The sequence below is a fragment of the Anopheles coluzzii genome, chromosome 2 (genome assembly GCF_943734685.1).
Source record: "Anopheles coluzzii chromosome 2, AcolN3, whole genome shotgun sequence".
Taxonomy (NCBI): domain Eukaryota; kingdom Metazoa; phylum Arthropoda; class Insecta; order Diptera; family Culicidae; genus Anopheles; species Anopheles coluzzii.
The window spans coordinates 105,940,756-105,966,743 of record NC_064670.1 but is presented as its reverse complement, the minus strand read 5'-3'; the positions used below and the strand labels follow the sequence as shown (position 1 = coordinate 105,966,743).

Here is a 25,988-nt window from a genome sequence, read left to right as displayed (position 1 = left end):
GCCTGGCCGTGCTTTATATCCTTTTTAAACATTCGGGACGGCGAGAGCGCGTTAAAGCATAGCATTTCGCTATCGGTTTATTGGCAGGGGCAGGGATTTGTTGGCTATATCTTTTATGTTTGCTAATAAAACAAAAGCATGCAATATTTGCTCAGAGTAACCATCTGTTAACTGTTGCGCTTTGGACAGTTGAGAGAGTGTAGATGAAAAATACTTATAATTTAAAGCGGAAAAAAATTAATTAAGAACAGATTTCTGAAGTGCAGCATTTCGTGTCAATGATCACTGTAATACGAATGACCTCTGTTTATAGCACTTTAAGAAATCAAGTGGATCTGAACATGATTTGCTAAACATGGGCCTTCCTAAAAATTACGTATATTGTATTGAATCTCACACAAAAACGAGGAGTGCTGCTTACATAAACAACAATAGTTTTATATCTGAATAAACACACTTTCCAACATAAAGTGGTATTCCTCTGCAACGAGGTAAGTTGTTGCCCCTCTGGCAATTGCTCTGTGCCACTCCATATGCTGTGTTCTGTAAAGCTGCACCTACGAGACTTTTTCACGTGCCTTTCCGGGTACAAGCGCACAATAGAACGAAAGATTTATTGGAGTCGCTCCAGTGATAAGTGGATGATGAAAAACTAGGAGCCTTTCCAAGAGACCACGCAGCCCTTTCAGCCCAACCAACAGCGGAAGTGGTTTTACGAATAAATTTGAGCAATAGAAAAATAACAACAAAGCCATCAGCTGGTGCATGAATTTAACTGGGTTGTTGCGACGCACCTACACTACAAAGGCGTCCCACGGCAAAGCTTGCCGATAAACCGATTTCACTATTCAGTAAAAATCGGCAGGCGCTGAAATGGTATTAATAACCATGGTTTTATGGTTTGTCCTTCACCGAGTTTCGATTGTTCCGAAACTGCGTTACCTCGTACTTCAGAGCTTCGTGCTTCCGACCGGTTGAATTATGGACCGAAAAATGCGGCATCAATTTGTAAACCGTGCAATGACCCGGAAGCAAACGCGCAAGGGTGTGAGTTTTGCGGCAAGACACAAAACCACCGATCTGAAGTGCGATGTGCGGTTGCCTAGCTAATATGGTTCCATTGAAGGGGCACTAATGCGCAGTGCAAGCTGTGGAAGCGGAAGAAAGGTAGCGTGATTTTTGCTGCCTACCGAGTTTCAAAGCACTATATTGTTAATTGTTCGTGTTTTGAAAGGAATTTCAGGAAGCCGTGTGGTTTATCCAAGAATAGAGAGCAAAATTGGTAATCAGTACATAGTGGTGCTATCAGAACGTCGTAAACCCTATGTTTTTTTTTTTTTTATATAGCTGCAAAGCCTACATTGTAGTTCATCTGGAGATCGTTTGCAAGCCTGCGTGAGTTGCTTTAGCTCATGTTGCGATGCTGCTACTTTCTTTAACGACCTTAAACCTTACTTTTATCTTTTAAAAACCTTGAACGTGGCAATACAAAAACTTGAGTTTTGACAACAAGTGTCTCTAGAATTAATAAAATTGAACTATTTTCAATTATTTGAATTACTGATTGTACTAACTCAAGGATATGGCATACATTCGGATGTCACAGTTATTAAAAACAGTTAAAACACATGTCAGAAAGTTCCATTTCTGCATTCACGCGTATCTCTCAAACGTTTCATACCGAGAATGGCGTTGAATTTCAATAATTAACACCAAAAAACCGTCGTTTTCTTCTTTAAACCCTCCAGCTCCCTTTGCCAGCCCGCTCCTGCAGCCAAATCCGCACTGCACTGAACAATCACTACATCCAAAATCACAGCTCAATTTGCCGTCCCTGGCGCTATTTCAAAACCTTCATCGCTTCGATATCATCTTCCATCGTGCACACTACTTCCCTTTTCCAACCAATCCCCCCCCCCCCCCCACTCCCCCGGTCACCAGACTAGCCATCGCTCCCGTAAGAAACGCCATTATGCCCCCGAAATGAAAGCACTCAAATCCCGCGTGCACTCCAACACCTACGACGGGTAATCTGATTAAAATTCATGATGGCTTAGATTACACGTGGTACATCATAAAAATTGCACACCCAGCCCGCACCCAACCACCCTTCACCCCGTTCAGTTTGCCATCGTTACCAAACGCTCCGAGCTGCTTGGTTATGTGTGTGTGGGAGGGGGGATAAAACGACCATTTCCTTTGCCCAAACATTGCTGGGAATGTGTGTGTGTATGTGTTTGTGTGAATGTGTGATCTATATGGGGGTGTGTGTGTGTGTGCTTATTTCGATGGAACAGGAATAGTGCTTGTGGGTGCTAGCGTTGTAGCGGGAGACGGTATGCTGGGACAAAGTGAAGCGAATGGAAGGAAAGCCAACAATACACACCATCTATTCGTCCCATTTCTCCCACGCACCAACGGTACCAATCCACCCACAAGCGGGCAGGAAAAATTACTCGACCTCGAAAAACTACCGCTCAGCTCCTGCTCATATATCACGTTAATAACCTCATAAAAAGTGAACCAAATAACTTATCAGCAAAACTATGCCGCCTTGCGTTTCGTTCTTTCACATTCGCTCTCTCTCTATCGCTCTTTCTTGATATGGCACTGCCAGAGCAATCCTTTAATCCTTTTCTCCTTCGCCCAGGCCCAAGCTTTCCATTGCCAGCTGCGAGGCGAGAATTGAGCCGCTGACGAAAAAGTGAACCATTTGCCCGTTCCCAATACCCCGGTCCCAGGTTCGAAGAGCTTGCCCCGTTTTGCTTCCCACCAGCCGGGCCGCTGTGTGGACGTAATGGTTGGATTTTTCACCGTTCGTACGAATCCAATTTGGCGAGCGGCATGATGATGAGCCCCGGAGCATTTTCGAGGATGGGGTTTGCCCGAAAATTGCCTGCAAAGAAGCACGCGGACCAAAGACGCCCGACAGCGTTGAAAAGTCAAAGCCCAAGCTTTCTTCCCAATCCTCAACCCTCTCTCCGTCGAACCGAAAAAAGGTAGGGTGTTGCAAAATTTAGTTCATTAAATCCATTTAATGGCATTTTAAATCGCCCATTACCGGTGGAGGTTGTGGTGAAATTGAAAGAAAATCAACCTGCAACCGGAGGTGCAGGAGGGACTGATTGTGCCTGTGCCGGTGCCGGATCCGTTTCGAGCCGGGAAAGCGGACCGCGGGACGGGACGTTCTCGTCCCGGTGCATCAATACAAATTTCCCTGTGACCGAAATGTGCCCACACCATCACCAGCCACTGGTGGTGATAGCTTTCACACGCCACACGATCCTTCGCCTGATAGTGGGGTTTGCTGAAAAAGAAGCACAAAAAACGCGCTTTGAAAAGCTCATCGACATTAAAATGTGCCCCAGAACCCCCGGTTTTCGGGACCGGGGCGGACGGGAGCGTGCAAAATGAGAAAAACCACCTCCCCAAACCAATGCCGCGTCATGCCGAAATTTAAAAAGCAAACGGATGCGCACGGAATGGCCAATCCGAAAGAAAGGGGGTGTGCTGAATCGGTGACGATTATCACACCGCTCGGGGGCTCTACCACATTCAGCTTTTTCGAGAGGTTTGCCATTTCCCGCCAGTTTTTATATACGGCAGCGGAAACTACCCGGCACAGGATCTGATTGCACCGCTCGGAGGGAGTTTTCCGTTTTTTATCACACACACAAAAAACCCTTCGGGAACCCTTTTCCATTCCGGCTGAAACGGTCAGGTGAGATGGTGATAACTCGTTCGGGCGGAAAAGTGGGTAAAGAAAGGCGCGCGAGTTGAAATGGCAGCGCAAAATGGTAAGCGCAAACCAGCGGGCCGCCCAAAGGTGCATCCGCGGCCGAGCTGGTGGCGCAGCGGCAACGTGGTGCCAAATTTTTAATGAGATAAAACGGTTACTCCTTTGGGCTAGGCAGCTACATTTGGGGTAGCTACTAGGGAGCGAACGGATAAAGAATGAAGGGTGTGGATGCCGTTTAGGCGGTGTTGGTCGTTGGATTATTGGATACGAGTGACGTAGCACCGTTTTTTTTGTGGATAGCGGGATGTTGATGAGGGTTCGAGTGACGAGCTATGCTATGCCAGCTGGAATGTTGACTTCCTATTCTTTGTATGAATTGTGGATGAATGTGGGTAAAATACTTCCTCAAATCTGCACTCAATGGAGTACCTCGTAAGGACCCGGAAGAACTGTTTCATTTTATTAAACTTGTTTAGTATTAAAACAGTAAATCTTGAGTTACAACATGTAAAAATGGATTTCAAATTATTTTATATCATTTTAAAGTTTTTGTAGGTTGTCAGAATTCAAGCAAGAGCGGTTTATACACGATTATTGAGAGTTATGTAGTTGCAATAATCAATAATTTCCAAAAAACAATCATATATAAAAAATAGCCGAATGAAGTAATTTAAGATTAGTTTACAAAACAGTTGAATAATAGTTAATAATTTGAAAGAGGCTATTACAATTTTAATAACTTCTGGTTCGAATTTCAATTTAAAACAGTTTAAAACTCTCCTTCTTCCATGGTTAATCTATCCACTACGCTTCACATACTCATATGGCACAAAGCTAAAGCAATCACAAGCATAGCAAGCGGCTTCTTTACTGTGCTGCTTACTGCAGTACCGATTGCTGCGTTCTCCTTACAATCTAAGCACCTATGGAAGCCCATCACCACCCACTTCCTCTTGTAGCTCGCCCGCTCTCTCTGGCCCTCAAGAATGGTCCGTAATAATGGTAAAATAAATACTGCTCGCACCGTGCAGAGGAAATCACCCGCTCTCGTCAAACACTACCCTTCCCATGTGCCTCGAACTCAATCACACCGCTCCCTGGAAGAACCACTACACAAATACGATCACACGCAAACACACACACACACACACACACACACACACGTATGGGGAGCGTTTTGGACGACATTTCCATTTCCTGTCGCGGTGCCGGCTCGCAAGGGTGGAAAATGCTATTTTTCTAGGAGGTAAAACCTGCGAAGCGCTGCACCGCGCGTGGTACATCCTACAGAGCGGGCAAGGCCAAAAGCAATCTCATCAAACACACACACACACACACGCATACACACATACACACTTGAATTGCGTGGCACACTTCAGCCGTCATCCATCACGTACGCCGCACGGTTTGACATCGTTACTGAAATGGAGCCCTCCGAGATTTGTCGAACCCCGAGATATGACGGATGTTGGTGTCCTTCGGCCGAGGCGTCCTCTACCATCCACTCCTTCCTTCCTGCCGGGTTTACCTGCGCTTCCTGCGTACGTCACCAGAGGGGCATTAGCTCCTTAACGTAGATCTCTCTATCGTATTCTCTTTCGTGCGCTCTCTCTCTCTCGCTCCGTCATACACTCATTGGAAGCAAACGTATCTATCATAATGATAATATTTCTCTTGCTTTCTATCCCTGCGGGAATTTTGGCATCGCGCTCCCAAGGGGAGCGTTGAAAGGAAGTCCGTCGGCGCTACTTAGTATGCTTCGTGATGGTGACGGCATTCGTTCGTTCGACGAACCTTTTCACACACCAGCTCGAACGCCACAAGGACGAAACCACGTCTTGTCTCATGGTGGTATCTATGTGGTTTTATTGCTCAAGCATCCTATTCAAACCGAGATACGAAGTCACGGGTTTGTATGACAGGAAGGTGGGATTTTTGAAATTTTAGAACCAACCGAAAGTTGACATTTAGATTTAGAGCGGTCAATTTGGTTCAAATTATCATATTCATGTATTGAAATGAAATATATTTTGTAAACATGGAAGCTAAAATATAGCAAAGACTATCACGTTTTTTTGAGTACTTGTTATAAATTATAGATTAGATACAAAACCATTGAAATATGATTAACGAATAAACACAAAGCTACTTATCCGGCGCTACAACCGGTTTTGCGCCCAATGCTAAGGTAAATAAAATACAGTCGTTGTCAAAAAAATTTGAACCTACCTAACCTACCTGTTTTTGCTTTTATGGCATCAATTTTTGATAGCGTGACACAATATTGCCCAATTTTTGTCTCAAGGCCCAATTTTTGTCTTATGACTGTAAATCAATCACTTAAATTACAAAATTTGACATAATGCCTAAAAATGAATGCTCTAAAATTATTGAGTTAACGTTAAGAAGTTATTAATTTCATTGAAAAATTTAAGACTTTATCATTGTTATGCCTATTTGGAAGTTTTATTTAAGTGAAAAAAATCAAGGCAGAGTGTAGGTTTAAAGGCCGGGCTACATTGATCGTACTCGCAAGCGTAATTTTGATTTTCACTAGCGCATCTGGCGGCGACTGGTGGAAGCTATTTTTGGTCATCGAGGGAATGGTCATGCCGGATCTCAAAATTAAGTAGTTTTTCCATCGTTTTTCATTGCAAAAATGGATGCAATGCGTGCAAAACATGTGTATCTACGTTTTACAAAACTTTTATCCTCCGTTTTTAGTAAAAAAAATGGAAAAATAACGTATTTTTTGAAGCGGCTCCAAATTGTTTGGCAAAATGCTTCGGTCAGCCGCCGCCAGATGCGCTAGTGAAAATCGAAATTACGCTTGCGAGTACGATCAATGTAGCCCGGCCTTAAGGAGCGAAATTTAATGGCCGGGCTACATTGATCGTACTCCTGAGTGTAATTTTTGTGAACGCGTACGCCATCTAGCGGCGGCGGGTCGAAGCTAGAGGCTGGTATAATTTATCTGTCAAAAAGTGTTTTAGGTCCAGGAGGCTATAATTTTACCCAATGATGGAAAGATGTTGGAAGATGGGGAAAAATGTTGCCTAGCGCTTTGTATAAATGACGATTTATCCACCAACAACAATTAACGGCCTATTTTGTTGCAATTTATGGACGTTTATAAACATTTCATTCGGCATACAAGTAGCCTGCTCGAAACTTGATGAGACACCAAGTATGAATAATTTTGACACATAAATTATACCGACATCTAGCTTGCGCTGGTCGTCGCCAGATGCGCTAGTGAAAATCAAAATTACGCTTGCGAGTACGATCAATGTAGCCCGGCCTTAATACACTCTGTCAAAAATGAATCCCTTAAGGCCGGGCTACATTGATCGTACTCGCAAGCGTAATTTTGATTTTCACTAGCGCATCTGGCGGCGGCTGGTGGAAGCTTTTTTTGGTCATGTAGCGAATGGTCATGCCGGATCTCAAAATTAAGTAGTTTTTTCATCATTTTCCATTGCAAAAACGGCTGAAATACTTGCACAACATATTTATGTATCAATTGCAAAGCTTTTCCACTCCAGTTAATGTAAAAAACATAGAAAATTAACGTATTTTCTGGAGCGGCTCCAAATTGTTTGGCAAAATGCTTCGGTCAGCCGCCGCCAGATGCGCTAGTGAAAATCGAAATTACGCTTGCGAGTACGATCAATGTAGCCCGGCCTTTAGAGCCACAATTTGGCGGCAACGACTGTCAGTGGTTCATTCTTATACAAGTATTCCCCGCTATACGCTATTAATACGGACCGTAGGCAATAGCATATCTCCAATATTAGCGTAAGTCGAATTTCGAGGATTTCAATCAAATTATAGCCAATTTTCGTATGATTTTGATTAAAGTGGTAGGTTTTGGCAACGTAAAAAGTTATTTGATCTGATTTCAAGAGAAGATTACAATGTTGTACCCTTTAAAATGGTTTTAAAATTCGACCAAAAGGGAATTTATTTTGCATTTGACATTTAATGTAATCAGATAATCAGATTTTGCAATCAACAAAACATAATCCACAATCCCAATGCTGCAATGCGCTAAAAATAGCAACGTTCTCTTTGAGCAACAAAAGCGACAATTCTTTCTTGGAAATGACATATTTATTTCTCCCTTGTGACAAGCCGAACCGTTGGGCAAGCGTATTTCTGGTACAAAGAGAAAGCATTTACATTGTTTAATATAAAACCAATAAGGTGTTAAAGACGATTCCTACGAAAAGTATTACAACTGTTTATAAAGTTTCCTAAGCGACCTCAACGTTTCAAACAACAGCCACGATTTATGCGAATATCTCACATCTACAGAGCTACATTGTGCATAATGTGTACAGTACAAAACCACGTGTTCGCTGCGCGTGTTCACAATGGTCCGAGACCGACCGGTCACGTCCGGGCTTTGCCTTGGTGGGTTTGATGAGTTCCGATGGATTAGAGTGCCGTTTCTTCTTCTGTTTCCCTATCCCCAACGGCACTGAAAGTATCACTTCCGACCAACGTACTTTTTGAAAGACTTTTCGAAACCGCGCGGGCTCCACCTGCTGCTGGCTCGGCCCACTAGTGGGGCTCGTTACGCGTGCATCACTTGGCGTAATTATTCCATTCCATGAACCAAAGTAAGTGCCGTGCTGCAATCATCTCATCTTTCGAGCCGGAGGAAGCCAGTGCATCCCCCGTGCTTCTAATGATGAAGCTGTTGTGGCACGTGAAAAACGGGTCGGTGTATGCTACTTTTTTCCACTGTATGTGTGTGAGTGTGTGTGGTACGAATAATAGCAACAATGCGAGCGTACGGGCATGATTATACGGTGGACCGCAAGGCATACATTGTTGTCGTTTTTCCGCTGTTCAAGATCCATCAACAAAAGCAAAGGGAAGCGGTCTCCTTTAGACAGAGGCGAAAAAGAAAACAATTCCACGGAAAGGGGAAGGTTGGAAAACGGACGAAAAAAGATAAAGCGTAATGGGGAGAGTTTGGAGGGGGGATTGGGAAGGGGTAAAAATTTTCCGGAGAATTTGAAAATGTTGAAATAGAAAAATGGAGCTCCCCAACTCCCCATAAGAGCTGGAGCGTGAAATGTGGGCCATCCGGACACCCGGGCGTCCTGATTATCGTGAACCGTGCCGTTCGTGGAGGAAATGCTTACCCCAGCTGTCGGTTTTCAAACGGCAGACAGGGAGTGGGGACTGGTACGGGAGACGCACTTTTGTAGCATGTTATTCATCATCACACACAGCCACAGCAAAGCAAAACACGTTCCTGCTTTGCAGCAGTCGCCCGCAAGAAACTGCCCCGAAGGAAAGATACACACACACACACGTGGGAACAATGGCGCACAATGAGGTTACTATCTTCCATGCACATGTACAGACGCACACACTCGAAGGACGGTGACGTGCAGTGGCAGTTTTGTGGTCGGCGATTGTTGCTGTCGGTTGCTGCAGCGTGCACAGCAGAAGCCGTTTTTCCGAGTTTTTCAACTGCAGGCCCTGTTGATTTTTCCCCCGGAGGCGGAACCTCCCTTCGGGTGTGTGTGTGTGTGTGTGTGTGTGTGTGTGTGTGTGTGTGTGTGTGTGTGTGTGTGTGTGTGTGTAGCGTTGGGAATGAGAGTTTACGTTCCCACACAATGCTTTGCGTCGTCTTGTTTTGTGTTGGACGGCAGGCGCGCCACGCAAACTCTGCTCCACCCAATGAATTCCAATGAAGTTTGAGCGGCGAGACGGGATGGGAGCAGATGGATGGTTTGCCATCGCGATTCGCTGGTCTTGAAGCACATCAATGTTGATGCCCCTCAGTCTTCGTACTCGTACCATCCCAGCGACCACAAGCGTCGTTTCAAACGTGTAGGTTCGCTGCGAAAACCTTATTGTTCTTGCTGCTGTGCACTCACAGGGAAGAGACAGTGTGTGAGTGTGTGAGAGAGAGAAAGAGAGAGAAAGAGAGAGAGAGAGAGAGAGAGGAGGGAAGAAAAATGCCTGAAAAAAAACGCCATCCCCGGAACACTCCCACGAGAGACCCGGGGACAGAACCGAAGCGCTAGTTGGCCCGTGTGGTACGAGTCCAGCTGCTGTTGCTGCAGCTTCACGTTCGTTTGCATCAGTGGAGCTCCCGACCGAGCGGGCGCAAACAGTGGACCGAGCGAGCCGGAAAAATAATGAAAGATCCGCCCGAATCACGCGATCGCAACCGGCAAACCGGGCGCAACATAATGAAGCATCAACAAAGCTGACATTGTTTTGTCGCTGCACGGGCAAAAACACGGCTCACCGGGGGGAGGTTCCCTTGTGCGTTCAATCAATTCGTGTGCATCGAACCCCAATCGGTAGACGGGGACAAACGGGGGCCAAAGCTGTAGTAGAAGACACAGCCAAACGCCGAGTTTTGTGGGTGGGAAAAGGCTAAATAAAGCCACCATTTGTGAGATTCCGGTGTGAGAAGATAAATCGATTCAGCAACGGATGCAACCTGCTCCTGGGGACGACGGTACAGCAGTATTGTTGCATTGCTTCTCCCCGGAGTGTATTTCAGCCGGGGGTAAAAGGATTGCCCCAGAAGCTCTACATTTTATCACACACAATCGCACAATCACACACACACACACAAACGTAGCCATATACAGCGACTGGGAAGATGGATACCGGTACCCGATTCTTTTGTAACTTTTTGCGCACAAACATTATAAGCAGTACGGTAAAGTCAACCAGCTGCTGCTCCCGCTCGGCAACAATGGAACGCTGTAGTGGAAAATAATGTTTAATGCACGCTTTTGTACGGCCAGCGGGAATGGAAGCGGTGATAGCGCGAGAGGCAAGTGTCAGCAGCAAAGGGGTTTTGCACATTGGCTTTCTTATTATGGGCACGTAACAAATCCCATTTGTTGTGCTGTTGTGAATGCGCAACCGAAAACACGCTGACAGCGAATCCGTGGCTGCATGATTCATCACGCCAGCCCAGCCAGCCAGCGAGCCAGCCCGTGTGTCCGCTGGGAGAGATGAGCCTTTGTTGAGGTGCCATCGCGCGTTGAATGGATTGCGCCCGTTGATTGTTTCGCACTAATTTATGTGTACAGCTGATAGCGGTGGTCTATTGTGCTGCTACTTTGGTTGTAATGCAAATAATAAATTGTCAAAAAACACCTAAACATGACAGAGGTCGTGTCAAAGGGTTGTTTGCTCATAAAGAGTTTTTTTAAACAATTTATTAGATTGTGTAAAATAATTTAATTTTTATTTTATTTTGCTGACATAAATAACTTATTGAGCGTTATATCCATGCTTTTCCATGCAATTACATACCATCCACGAGGATAATGAGCTGAACCACGGAGCTTTTATAACGAGATTGACGCAGTGCGTGTCATCCATATTATTCCATTCGGGTCATCCGGATTTTGTTCAGGTTGTGTTGAACAACTATAGAATCATACTGAATTTTCATTCTGCTTGCTTCCGGAGCCGGCTGCAGCCATCCGGTGTCGTAAGGAGTCATCTGTAGTCAAAACCGTCCAGAGTCGGAGTCGTCCCGAGAACGACCCGGACTCATCGGGAGTCGGAGTTCGCCGGGGTCGTTCAGTATCGCGACTGGCTATGGCCGGTGCAAGGCTGTCGCAAAGCGTTGCTATCGTCTCTAGGCTCTATTCTTAAATACAACAACGCTTTGCTTACTAAGTGCACGCGCAAAGCGAAAGGCGAAACAAAACTAGCGAAATGAAATTCCACCTCCAGCCCAAAACTCCGACTTCAGGCGGCTACGAATTAAGGCTGATACTGGTCGACTCTCAGAGGACTCCGTCTCCGGCCGTCTCCGTCTCCAGCCGACTCTGGCTCCGGGCGGAGCTAGTAATTCCGATTTTGTCAGAATCATACTAACTAAAACTGAAGTCGGATGCGGAGTCGTTCACTCCAGTGCTCACTTGTTCAAATGTCTTATAGATTATGTGCAATGCAGGCTATCCTTTGTATCTATTTGTACACCAATCGGCCGTAGATAATTTTATGGTCGTACGAATTTACGACTGTATCACGTAACCGTCCTTGAAATGTCCCATTCGATGAATCTTCATATATCAGGTTTCAGTACTATCGCTTTCATAAAAACAGCATTTTATATATTTTTCAAACGACAAAACTTTATTAATCATTGTGTTTTTGGATAGCTCTTATTCAATCTACGTCTTTATTGCTAGTGCATTCTTTTAAAAATTGCAATCCTTGTCGGAGTTCCTTTCTACACAATTTATTCTCGAGTTCATTTCTAGATTCTATCAACTCTTCAAATACTCTTCAGCCACATCAAACATCTTTGGCAAATGCTACTCTGCTGCTGACTCTTCTTCACAACAGTTTACCAAAGATACTCCAACCAAACATAGCATCGTTAAAGAGCTTACCAACAGGATGATAGGATTATCATTTCAATTATTATTATCTATACCGGTATCTATTGCTTCTACACCAAGAAGGCTTAACAACTACAAAAAACTCCCCTTGAAATCCGAAACTCATAAAATATCGATGCAGGTTGAAAATGAAATAACTTCAACATCATTGCTCCATTCCAAATACTTATTTATTGAAACCGAAACACACCTTCCTAGACGAACGATTAAAAACAACCGAGTCGTTTGAACACTCGTATGTTTGCTTGATCTTCGTACAAGTGGTATCGAAAAAAAAAATCACTGTACCCCCATTGCAAAGCAAAAGTTAACACGTCCCAATAGAGGGCACCGGGCAATGTAAACATCTGCATAAATAATGCATTAAAATATTTGATTTACAAGTCAATGCTACTTCGGCTCCTAGGGCTGTTTAGCTGAACTCCAGGAAAAGTTAGCACAACTTACTTCTCACTTCGCAACATTTCTCTCGAAACATTTCTACCCTCGCTCCGAAAAGCAAACACACAGGTAACCGTTGTCCGGGTCCGGGTTGTCCGAATCGGTTCCCTTGTGTGTTCACTGTTTCAAAGGAAGCCAGCAAATCAATAGCCATCTACAGAGTGCGTCCATTCCTGGAAGCTTTAAACGGCTACACCGGGCACTGCACAGATATTGGTCATTGGTTGGCAACATTTCGGCCAGAAATCGGAGGGCCATTTGGTGGGGTGGGACAGTAAGTTGGTTTATTCATCCAGAAGGTGACTATCAAGCTCTTGCTCGATAGGTCAAAGGGAGCGGGCATACACACTCGCACACAAACCGCAAACAACCGTTGCATAGGTCGTGCATAGTTGTGTGTTGTGGACTTGTGGTGAGAGATCTTGCGTACATCTTGCCTGATTAGCTTACCTTTGCTGGCAGGAACAGGCAGGAACGTCAGCTCGAGGATGATGCACTTCTTGCAAGAAGCGCACGATCGATCTCAATCCACCAAAGCCAGTCGTCTTACTTGTGCTCGTGCCGGTTACGGTGTAAAAGCAAGTGGTTTTCAGTTTATGCAAATTTCTCATTTCAACAGAATTGCCCTTTTGCGACCTCATTTACCCTCTTGGTCGGGCTGTGAGACTGTAGTTGTTGGAGAAGCATGCCAGCAGCAGCAGCAGCAGCACTGCCCACTGCCTGAGGTTGACGTAACGGCCATGACAAGCGCTATAAATACTAAATCACAGAACAATCTCCCGCACCGGGATGGGAGCTACATTTAATAAATCATAATCCACAATCCAACCGTGCGCAACAGTCGCCAGTGACCACTGGCTCAGCATCAAACACCCGTAGGCTTTCACGTTCGTCGGTGTAAGTTTTCCAAATCACTTAGAATAATTACTTATTCCTAAATCTTTCGCTCCATCTGGCCGGGATGGCGAGCGTGCACTGTTTTGAAATCCCTCCCGGAGGAGACGATTGCCTCTGAAGATAGCAAACGGCCTGTGTCTTGCGTCTTGCTAAGCATGCTAAGCCTCCGGGCAACGCTCTGGCGACTTCTGGTGCAGTTGCCGATGCTGAGAAAACAGCGATGCCAGTCGTTTCCGGGCGGTTTTAAGTCTATTATAAAAAGTGGTTAAAGATGGAGTTATTCTAAGCCTATCGAAAGAACCGTACCGGTTTGGAATATGTTAAGAGGATTGAATGAAATTACATTCCAACCTTGTTTCAACCCTATCCCCCCTGTGCAGTGCAGTTGAGCACGATCAACTAGCATCACACACACTACACACTACCTACAGCCTGGATAGTTTGCCGCAATTGTCTAAGAAAAGGTAGCAGTTTTCTCCGGGCAAACTGATTGGATTAGAACATGCTCCGATCGTATTTCAATCACGTTTTCACATAAATTATGTTACCGTCACACAGCCTGGTTGCAGTGCAACCCGCCGTACCCCGCGGGTGGTGGGGCAATATGCATGATCCTTTCGGTGAAGTGTACCTTTCAGCGCTAGGATACAACAGGGACGCTCTCCTGGGAAATGCAGCCGAAACGTCGGTCTCTCTTTGCCTTCAAGCGAATCACCGGGCTAGAGAGCTATGAGATATGCTGGAAATGTATTCTATCATTTGGACCCGCATTATATGCTAAATCTTCTTGGAGTGCATCCCCGTTAACATGGTCCAACGTAGGCAAGGGAAAAAGAATACTGACAAAACGCTCCCCTTTCCAACGCTGAAAGGATGCATGCCGGGAAAAAGCTGCCTGTCAGCTAGGGGTACACACAATTGTTATTGCTCTGTACTGCACACGCCAGTGCTACTGCAGTGCCGCATCGGCAACACTAATTCCCCAAACGAAAATGTAAGTTATACCGTATACCGCCAAGAGAAAACAAAAGTCCCTAGAAAATAATCTAAAGCCTCTTGCGATAAGGTTGCAGCCCTTTCCTCTCGAAACTACACGATTCTTAACATTACGGCAGAAGGTTTACAAATTCCTACAAATTCCAACATGGCCGCAGTTTGCTCTGCTGTACAAAGTAATGCATACGATAGTATAATCCTGTATTTCTTTACTAAACAAACTCTTGTTCTCGTGAAGCAGGCCGTTATCATCATTCCCAAAAAAAAACAGCTACGAACACGTTTAAATGTACCCCTAGCATTCAATACATTCAACATGATACTTCCCATCCCACTGACGTCCCTTTTCTCTTTATCTTACTCTTCCAGGTTTCGACGCCGACCGGGATCATTTCGCATTTCGTGAACCTGCAAGTGGTCGTCCCGGAAGCGTTCATACTCGGTTCCGGCGAGCTGCACGTGGATATGGGATCAACAATCAATTTAGTTTGCATAATTGAGAAGGTAAGTTCTGGAGGGTCCCGGTTTGTTACCGTACCGTTTGGTTATTTCATTACTACGGGAAGTTTACCAAAGTTTGAAAAGTTACGATGAAATGTAAACGGCCACGCTGGATGAGATCTTCAAGCGAAAAAATATAAATGACTGTAAAACAACTTCATGCTGTTGAAGCGCTGTTGAATGTAAAACGAGAAATATAGCAGAACACATTACACAACAAATCTCGTCTCAAATACTCTTCGTGCAAAGCAGGCAACGGGAGGCATGTGTCTGCTTCTGGAGCGGTGGGATTTTGTTTGCATTTGCGTTGCCACAGCACGAGAACAACGTTGTCGGCAGGTTCATCTTCCTCACCGACAGAACAAGAGGAGGGAAACGGGGGGATTTTATTCTTGTACAACTATTTTAATAAGATTACCATGCAAAGAGGCTCAGCATGCTCAAAGCATCCCTGAAAAGCTCCTCAATTGCTGCCGAAAAACACGCGTGTCTATCTGCCCGAAAACCTTAGGCTCGTGTTCCACAACACAAGTTCTCGCCTTGCTGGGGGATGTTTTTTTACTTTTAATTTGCATCCAAAGGACCGATGACGCTCTGTAGCGTCATCTTCTGGGAGCCATTAAGCTGCCCAGCTGAAATAAAAAGCGGTTCAGGACGAAATGTGTTATTCCCTGCACATACACACAGCTCAGTAAAAGCGTGCAACGAACACATTTCTGCGGTACGCAAACAGTGCTTGCAGTATGCTGGAAGTAATGAAATGTAACCATAGTCATGCGAAACATGCACCACAACTTTGTAGGACGATTATGGTGTATGAAAAGCGTTACATTGGTTTGAGCGTTGTCACTCTCTTCCACCTTTTATTGACTGGCTGCAATATTTTACCTTCCAATGCATTTTCCGACAGTCACCATCAATTCCATTTCATTGCCTTCTTGCTTCACTGTACGGTGTCGTCGTGTCGTCCTGGGGCAGATAAAGGCTCTAGACACCGCCGGATAATACGTAGCCGCACACGGGAATGTCATCGTCCGCACACAGCAACTAACCCCTGCAGGAATGGTCGATAAAAGTATGTGCAATTGCGGAACGCTGCTCGGTATTTTAAAGTGGGGTTTCTACCACCTTTTCACCCCGTTTGCTAGAGGCTTTCATAACAAAGAATAACTGTTATATTTTTTCCTTTACCTGCACGCAAAAGTGTCAAAGGCTTTTTTCAACTTTTCTTTTCGCCCTGCGCGGTTATCTTGCCTACCATTCGTTCCCTCCAGGGCAAAACAATGAACAGCAGTCATTGAGTGGCACAGCAGGAAGAGGGAATTCAAAAAGATTATCCAAAAGCTTGCTGCTTCGTGCAAAAGCACTTCTCCTTTGCTCGGGTTGTTCATTATTGTGCAGTGAATTGAGTGATAAAGGCGATAATTGATGATTCCATACCGAGTAGGATCTGAGGCGGGCAACCGGAGGCACGGTCCTTGCGGATTTCGAACGGTCAGTTTAGTGAAACGCTCGAATGGTTGGAAATTTATTACCAGTTCATCGCGTCTGCAGAAGATGGCGAGGTAAAGGAAGCTGCTCGCTTTCTCTGCGGACTCAATGTCTCGATTTTCTTGGGTGCGCTTTTGTTTCATTCCAAATTCGGGTGGCTAACCGTGCGTTAAAAGGTTGCCGTTATCTTTCAGTTCATGAAATATGGATTTTCTTTTGATACTTTGCTGCCGGGATGAAATACAAAAGGATAGCTGCTTGAGTAGTTGGGGCTTTGGTGTGTATTGGATTTTCAAGAGCATAGTTTATCGTTTGAAAGAATATTAAAATACTGTCGTTTTATTGTGCACTTTACAACTTCTAACAATTTTGCTTGCAGTTGAAAGGTTTTGAGTTTGCTAAACAAACTGCACTTGAATTTTCAGTAAAAATTTAAACAAAAATATTACAACCTTACATCACATGCCAAAAACACAATACGGAACACTTGCCTACACATGCAACTTTCACAAACTAATGCAAAATGAAGGTACAACCATCAAGATTCTGATTAACATTTCTGTTCCCTGTTCTCAACGTTGAACGGGAAGCAACAACGAGCGATTGTTATCACTCTGCCGCGTTGCTCCTCACCATCATCTATCGGCTCGTGAAGATTGATCTTGTCAGACAGGGCCCGTTACAGATAATGTCATTTACGGTGCGATCAAATCAATCAATCTGAAACCTTTTTGTGCGTCTCGTTGTGTTGCCTGGTGCTAATCTTGCATTCATCCGGGTTGATGTACAGACACAAAGAATCGTTTCTGTTACATCCTCTGCAAAGTTGAACGTCACATACGTAAGCATAGAATGACAGGGAGCGATAAATTGATCGAAAGAGTGCAAAAAAACATAGAAAATATTTGCAAAAAAGTAAACTTTGTTTGGGATGACATTCCAAGATGTTTGATGTACACGCACAACTCATTGTAAACACATATGTTTTAATATCAAAGATAATAGAAACACCATGAACTAAACTACTTTTCACGCAAATTGCAACAAAATTTTGACAAAATCTTTGCAATTTTAAATCCAAAAATAATAAAATGTCAACAATTTTGTTGTTTTTAATCGTGAAGATTTTCAATCTCATTGTTTTTTCTGCGAGTATAAACGGAATTTAAATCAACTAACTCTTTTCAAAATATGGAGACGCCTGGTACCTTGTGCAGCTGTAATTATAATTATAAACTATATCCATTACTAATTGAGATTCTTAATTTGTTACTATGTTTATTTGCCTTTTAACTATAAGTTTAACATATGAATTCTTAATACTTTACGTTAATTTGATACATATCCTTGTTAGCCTTCATCAAAACACGAAACGCACAACAAACCCATTCGGTGGATCAAAATTTATCGTTCACCAAATGAAGCTTATCGCCTCGACCGACATTACGTGCTTGCGTCCAGCGTGTGTCTAACCTTTTCCCAAAGCCAAAACGCTTACCAATTTTCTGCCCAATCAACTTTTTTCGTTGATCTTCTCTCCACCACTGCCAGACTATGATGTTGGTTGTTGAGGTTGGAGCCACACTGTCAAGGTCCTGCGAGATAGAAACATTAACTAACAACAAGCGCATCCTTCCAAATTGATAAGGGAACAAATTGTCGAAGGCTCAAACTCAAATCCTGTGGCTGATTCGTGGGGCGTTTTCGTATCGCGTGCCGGAATCCACCTTTTCGGAAATCCGATCATCAATGAACTGAAGCTAAGCCCATGCACATCCCTTGGTTTGTGGGAGTCTTTTAACTCTGCTAGGATTATGTTTTTTTTTTTTTTGCTTAGCCCACAATTGTAGGAGTTTCATATGAAGAAGAAGAAAAAACTAACTAGAAGTGGCAAAGAAAAGCTGTTGTAATTGTCACCTGTCTTTAAAATGCCAAGCAGGTTCGTGGCTTGTGTTGAAACTTTTTTGCTTCTTACTTGGGTGCTCGTTTTTGACACCGTATTTCATTCAATTTTGTCAAACGCTTTTGCTTATGCAATTTAACAACCGCCAACTTCAAATGCACAAAAGTGCTTGGGAAAGCATAATCTGCTCCACCACCTAATTGGGGTGTCGCCTGGGAAATTGATGACAACCGTTGAAACGACACGAAATGGTCAAACTTTCCAGACGGCTGTCATTCGCTGCGAATCGATCTGCAAAAGAGAGAACGTAACGCAACGAAAGAAGAAAAAAAAACCAAGCTCGATCGATTCTCAAATTGGCTTACTTTCGGTGTGGAGTGGAGGGAGCAATTTTCATCGAATGAATCGCAATCAACGTGTTTGCTTATTTTCGCTCCCTTCCTTTGGAGCTTTCCGATAGAAGAAAGGTTTAACTGAACCAAAAAACAAAACAAAAAAACAAAAAAAGTAAAATCCCAAGCTGCACCATCATTGGTAAGCCCCTTTTTAATTCCATATTAATGGAGGAGGGCAAAAAATCAAGCGTAGCAAAAACTTGACTTTTCTGCATTTTAACACCGGGCATATATGGGCAGCCCATATACCCACGGGAGTTAAATCGATCGTTACAAACCCATCGGCCAAAAGGAGGAACAACCGTCAGCTGGTTTTTTGCCAATCCGATCCCCCCAAAAAAAATGGCCTCAAATTGGGAACCATGGAAGTTGGGTAAAAAGCACAACTGAACAGCAACCATTCATATGAAATTTGAACGGCTGGCAACCATGGTTTCGTAATGATTTGGTTATTTTCCGGCCGACCGTTGAAATCATTTCACCATAAGCCATTATTTTTTGTGCTTGAGCTTTGCAAAGCTTTCATCTTTTGTGCATTTAATTTTCAACTATTTGTATGTTTCACTTCGCTCGCAGCAAGCGTATGATTACCACGTCTTTTTAGTGGTTGCTTTTTGTTTCATTTGAGCCTTTTGATTAAACGGAAACATTTGTTTAAAAATTGGTAGGAAGTATTTAATACAGCACAGTTCGAAGTAACTGTGCTGCTTTTATGTATAATTGTCAATGTTTTTGTTTTTTTTTTTTTAATAAAATCATTAAAATAAAGATATTTTTCAGAACAATGCTCAATACATATCAAACAAATATAGCGCCTGAAAAATGTGCATTACCGAAGCACAATCATGTTATAACTGTCCGTATTTCCGTGACTTTATCATGGAATAAGTTCCATTATGTACGTTCCACCCTAAACTACAACGATATAATATCGTTCCTCTTCAATCATATCAGTTTACATCAAACGGAATGCCACATTCAATTACGGAAAGAAACCCATTCTCGTTAGTATAAAGTGAGTGTGTGTGTTGGCATGAGCTTTTGGTGTTGTTTTGTTTTCTTTTCTTCCAACCTCATTTAATGGAAGCAACCTCAAAGAATGTTGTCGATAGCTTGTTTCAGTGCCTGAATTTCCCTGCTGCCAGCAACGTTCCCCCCACAAAGCCACTCTTAACAAGGGAAACAAGCAAGCTGCGGGTGGAACAATTAAGCCACAAATTGAAATTTTGAAACTCTCTGCCCTCTGCCTGTATCCAAGCGGGTTTGCCAGGCATGGTGTGACGTTGCTTGTGCTGGTTGGCAGCTCGCTTTTTTTTATTGCTCCTCACATTACAGGCCATCACAAGTGTCAAATTCAAACTTGCTGGCACAATCCAATCGCTTACCGCACTCCGACCGGTCCTGCACGACCAGAAAGGGCGTGCTGTCAAGTGGCACGTGCAGCAGCAGTAGTTAGAGGAATGAGACCATTGGCCCACTCCACACCCGATTCGAGGAACGGTTTCTTAACTAGCAATTACGTTGTAAATCGAGGCACAATGTTAGCTTTTGGTCGGTGCGATTGGGAACGATTCGGTTGCTTCCTGCATATTTTTTTACTGCCAAAACTCCTTTTGTGCTTTCGAAAGGTTCAGCTATTGACGTGAAAAAAAAACATTTCCTTACCAAAGAAAAAACATACACAAAAGCACAGCAACAGAAAATGCACATTCTGCAATTTGTCCCAACAGGAGAAGGACTCGCAAAAAGCAGCACACAGACACACACACAAAGCCAAAACTAACCAACAGCCATTGTTTCCAATTCGCATTTTTCTCCAATGCTTGTCGCCGATTGAAATAACAACAAAATGGCGAACAATCGAGCATGCCATTCGCAGTCAAATCCGAGTTCGGCAAATTGAGAAACCGGGAGAGAGAGAGCAAGAGCAACAGCAACAGAAAAAAAAAATATATATACACCGAAGAGTAACAGCAACGTTGCTGCCAAATTCCAATTACGCTTAATGTTCGCTGGTCGTTATGGAAATGGGTTTGGTTTTGAAATTTTCGCCCAGTCTACCGGCGGTCCGGTACTACCAGTGGATCAGGTTCTGCTGGTCATGGCATGCGACTCGGTGTTTCTTTTGCTCTGCACGGTTGGTATTCTTTGGTTGCCGGCCAGAATTCCCCTTAACTCTCTATTGCCCGTTGCAAAATTGAAACAATCACCCTAACTAAGGCATTCCGGAGGCAGCGGATGAATCGATTGCGCCAAATGTTTGCGTCCGCATGGTCGTAGCCGCGGAAGTGAATGAAATGAAACGGAAGGAAGCATTCGTGCCGCTCGTGGAGGAAGGTGGCCAACGGTGCCCCCACTCACACTCACACAATCGTGAAGCTAAACGGGCGTGTGTGTGTGTGCGGGAAGGTTCCAATTCAATCGTCGTTTATTGGGGCACACTGCTCCTGGGGGATCACCGTTTCTTTTCCCATCCTGCTAGTCGAAATTAGAACCTAGCCATGATGCAAAGGAGTCAAAATAAACGGTGACTTGGGGAGAGGGTGTGAGCGTCGCGCGGAGCCCTTGTCCCCGCCCAATCGAGAGCGCAATGTGAAAACTTCAAATTGAAAGAGTTAAACGCTTGCTCCCGGTGCTGCTTCATGTGGTCGCTCCTTTATTTTGTGCCATTTTGCGCCATTTTCGTTGTACGCCGCTCGCCGTCCAGCCCCGCTCCTGCAGCCACAAAAAAAGCTGTGGTGTAGAAAATGAGGAAATTGATTTTCCATTCATGTATGCCATCCACCAGAGTACAAGGCAGGAAATTAAGCTTGGGTAAGTTGGGGTTTTTTTTTTTTGTTGCTTACGTTTTATGGTGGAAAGGAATACGCTTTTTTTTGTTCCCTGTGTTTCCTTCTCACGATCAAGTGATTTCCTGTGAAGTGCTGTTTCAGCTGCAACGCCCCATTGTCTTGGAGGGGGCTAAAGAGAAACGAAACAAAACTCCACAAAGGCGGTCTTTTTTGACGCATAATGAGGCAATGATTTTGTCGCGTCACGAAGCGAATGGTGCGCCTTGCTCTGCACAATATTTAACGAATGAACGTGTGATGTGGTCGTGTGCTGCGTTATGTTCAATGCGTTATTTTTAATGTGTTATTGTAGTGGGCCTTATGATTATTAGTTTGAATTGAAAATACTATACGAATCTAAGAGGTTTTTCTGCAGTGAATTGAAATTCTATTATTAGACTACAGTCGTTTGCTTCATTCTTTACCATGCCCAGTGTCTTTCCATTGCTTTTGGCCACAGTTGTAAAAACTCGTTACAACTTTGCTTGAAGATGGATGATGCTCTTAGCGATGGGAAGTTTACTAATTCAATGCGACTGTCTTTTTGTCCACCTTTCCCCAGAGCCCACAGCCACCGCAGTACGTGTACTGGCAGCGCAACGATCGGATGATCAACTACGACGACTCGAGGCGGGACATCACCATCGAAACAACGCCCGGGCCACGGACGCAGAGCCGCCTCATCATCCGGGAGCCGCAAATCAACGACTCGGGCAACTACACCTGCTCGGCCAGCAACACCGAACCGGCCAGCATATACGTGTTCGTGTCCAAAGGTAAGCTCCCTTGCCAGGCCTGAAAAAGTGATCGATTGATAGAACAGATAGAGCTTGGTACCTGCGACCGAGCTGCGCTTAGTTTGTTTGCAAAATAGCAACCAACAAACTCTACCACCGCCAGCTTAATTTAATCGACTACATCTTCTTTTGGGCCAAGCCTGGTCCTGGCTACTGCCGACAACAGGACAACTTCATTTCACTTACACGCCACCACCATTGTTTGTGTCGCTGTTTGTTGCTTGTGGCACGATTTCTATTACTGACCTCCTGCTCCGAGCTGACGGGGAGCGCCCGCAGTCCCAAGGACAACATCTTGTGGCACCATTTTACGTGCCGGTTCGGCACAGGACGGCAAGTCTCACGCTCACTCACTATGTCTATCTTAGCACACTCCCCGCAACGCACCCCACCGCGTGTGATGAATGGACAAAGTTGTTGAAATTTATTAGGCCAACACCTTATCGCCTAATTACTATTCAGAGACTTAATTATGCCCGAAAGTTTGTCCCTTTCCCCTTTCCCGAGGCAGCCCTCCGCAGTAGTGCTCCTCCCTGATGCGTCGGTGATTGGAGAAAGTTTTTCTCTCTCTCGACAGCACTACCATTGAGCTGCTGCTGGTTGTTTTGATGTTGGTATTGCTGCTGCTTTTCCTGCTACAACCACTTCAACTGCTACCGTGGGCCGCTTTACTGGGTGGTACTTCCTTCCCGCCAGTGTACAACGCCGGTATGTGTACATCACCACCACTGAGGCGCTTTGAAGTGTAGTGCAAGTGTAGTTTGGGAAGATGTTATCGGTAAAATAAAACATGATCTCGAGCGTTGCCGTATTCTTGCTACTAGCGCATCCAGTTTTGCGACTGTTTCGAGATTGACAGTTCGGATTGTGTGCGTTGGCGAAGGTGAAGCAGGAAAAGTGTGGCAGCGATGACTACAACTGCATGGATTTTGCACAATTTGTTGATGGTATTATGAAAGGTTAATTGAATTTGATAGTGAACTTTCGTGGATGCTGAATGTTAAGCTGAAAGATGTTTTGTTGTTGTTGCTCTGATCGTTTTTTAATGACTTTTAAAGTACAGGAGACCCCCAGTCAGTTAAAGAGTCAAAACAAATGTCATGTATTTTAACTAAAACAGTTTTCAAGAGTTCAATAATTTCTATGTAAAAATCTTGAACATGAACACTTCATAAATATTCAAGGTTGGGTAGTTGAAGAAACTTAGGAAATGTGTATGTAACAATCAGCAGTGATCATTGCTTTAAAAAAAATCATCAACTTTTTAGTAAAATCTTTATCTGTATCTTCAGAACAACTCAACTGTCAAAATCAAAATCGTCGTAACTCAAATGGGTCGTATCTCGAGGGTCTCCTATACTATTTGATGAGGCTAAAGCTAAAATATTGGTGCTCAGACTTACTCAGTATATACTTCAACATGGTTGCTTTTATCATACCTAAGAATAATAGCAACAAAGCGTAACAAACCACGGTGCTTTGTCAAACATCTGACAATATTTTATAAATCATTTAACTTTGCTTGACTAAATATTGCATCATAATAAAGATTAAAACAATCAATGTAAAATTAGCAACTGCTTGAATTCTTTCTTGTTATTTTTATTCCATCATCCATAACTAAACAGTTTTACAATCTTCCATAAAATAACAACTTTTACGATAGTGCCTACGCTTTCAATGTTGGTACACAACAGTGCGTCTTTCGCATTCGTTTTCTTCATAAACAAGTTTCATTGCGCATCTTTGTGTTATAACGGCTTACTAGTAATCGAGCTATGCCTCTCTGAACTCAACAGTGTTTGCTTAGTTTTTATTTTCTGAATTGACGTTGAACAGCGAGGTCCAGCGCTTTAACTGATTCTCTGTAGCACAAATATACGGTAACGAATATGAATAAATTAATTTCAATCAATGTTCTTCATCACAATAAGATCCTAAACATCACAATAACCATAGTTTTACGTAGCATGCTGCCTGGTATAATTGGAACACATCTACAGCGTAACAAGAATGTTTGACATAGAAAACGAGCAACGAGATAAGTTTGTTTGTACTTCACAGGAAATCGAGCCCCGTATGGTTTCCGATTACTCCGTTTGCTTAGCAAAAACCAACACACTTAGTGAACAAATTAACGATAATCCATAAATCCGCCTGCCGCCCCATAGCCCAGAGCTTCCCAAAAACAGCCGTAGGTAGTGGCATTAGTGTTTCGTTTAAAAGGGCAACATCTTCCTGGCATTTTGGCTGTGCAACACACAAACAACCGCCCATTTCCCTTTGACAAATCTATCTGGCCGACAGCCGCACTCCACGGCTCCCACCGATACCAAACCGACCATAAACCACACCCAATAAGTGTTTCGCTCCGCCGCATCTGAGGCACGCCAAAGATAAGCGACCACAGACCGCAGGAAAGAAAAACACAACCAGCTCCTCCACTACCACCCAACTTGCAGCGCTTCGAGCTGAATGGGTGAAATTAATTTTCGCTCTCCCCCGTGCTCCCCACCGTGCAGCCCGCTCTACACCACGTGGCAGCTTATTTATCTCATCGTTCCGTACAATTGCTACATTTGTTAAGTTTTTCGTCCGCCCGTTCTTTGCACTGCAGCAAAGGGTAGTGCGTGCCTAGCGTGATGGAATGTACGAGTGTGTTTTTCCACACGCGGAGTGGTCTTGTCTCGTGCACGAGTAAGTATTTGTACTACGATGCGCACCATCAATCCGACCGTATGGCACTCCGGCCCCAGGAGCGACCGGAAATAAGTTGCCAAGCATAACTTTTCCCATCACCAGTCGGTAAAGGTGTGAATCTACAGTGTGCCCTGTCCCTTGTCGCGAAATTAGAGACGCACCATGGGGATGGAGAAGTGCGAGAGTTACACAAACACAGCTTAACCCCAACTGTCGCTCCCAACGCAATCTTTCCCCGTTCTCCGTCGTGATGGCTGTTTTTTCGCTTCGCACCATTCGATCACGAGGGATCAATCCTGCCGGGGTGAGGCGCAAGAAAACTCCGATTGGTGGTCGATTTCCCGGAAGCTCGTGCTGCCTAATTGAGTCGTGCCGGGTGCCGGAGAACCTGAGCATCGATTAGGTAAATTATAGAAGCTTTACGCTTTGCTGGTCTCCGCTGGCGGTACGCTCTGCTGGGCAGGAAGTCGGTGCCGATGAAGCAGACAAGCGCATTAGGGGGAATTAGGAAATGGTACGCAAAAACTTGACAGCTAAAAATACGGTTCAATTGATTCGGAACAGGCGAAGCGATTGCTGATCCATCAAAAGTTTTGCGAGTCGTAACAAAAATAGACCCGGGCATTAGTGAGCGAACTTTGCGGGCGCAAAGTTGAGTGTGGTTGAGGTGCGACAACATTAACGTCAATTTGGGTGACTAAACATTTGAACAAACATGCGATTGAAGGATCATACAATAGACATTTTACTCTTTGCTGCGAGGTTGTATATAGTGATAGGGTTTTGTTTACGTTACAAAGCATCATGTAAATTTGAGAAAATTAAAATGGATTTCAACTAGAAAGCAATATCTGAAAGAAAATCCTCCTAATTTATTGATAATATTAAT

At 44.1% G+C, this 25,988-nt stretch overlaps 1 protein-coding gene across 3 annotated transcripts in view; it reads left to right on the top strand.

The window, feature by feature from the left end:
* LOC120948953 (zwei Ig domain protein zig-8) overlaps positions 1-25,988 on the top strand; it is a 212,108-nt gene that overhangs the window by 152,651 nt on the left and 33,469 nt on the right. For all 3 annotated transcript variants that reach the window (XM_040365835.2, XM_040365834.2, XM_049606790.1), the window contains exons 7-8: positions 14,851-14,985; positions 22,165-22,378. In XM_040365835.2, the coding sequence (XP_040221769.1) occupies positions 14,851-14,985; positions 22,165-22,378 (349 nt within the window). The remainder of the gene's footprint in view (positions 1-14,850; positions 14,986-22,164; positions 22,379-25,988) is intronic.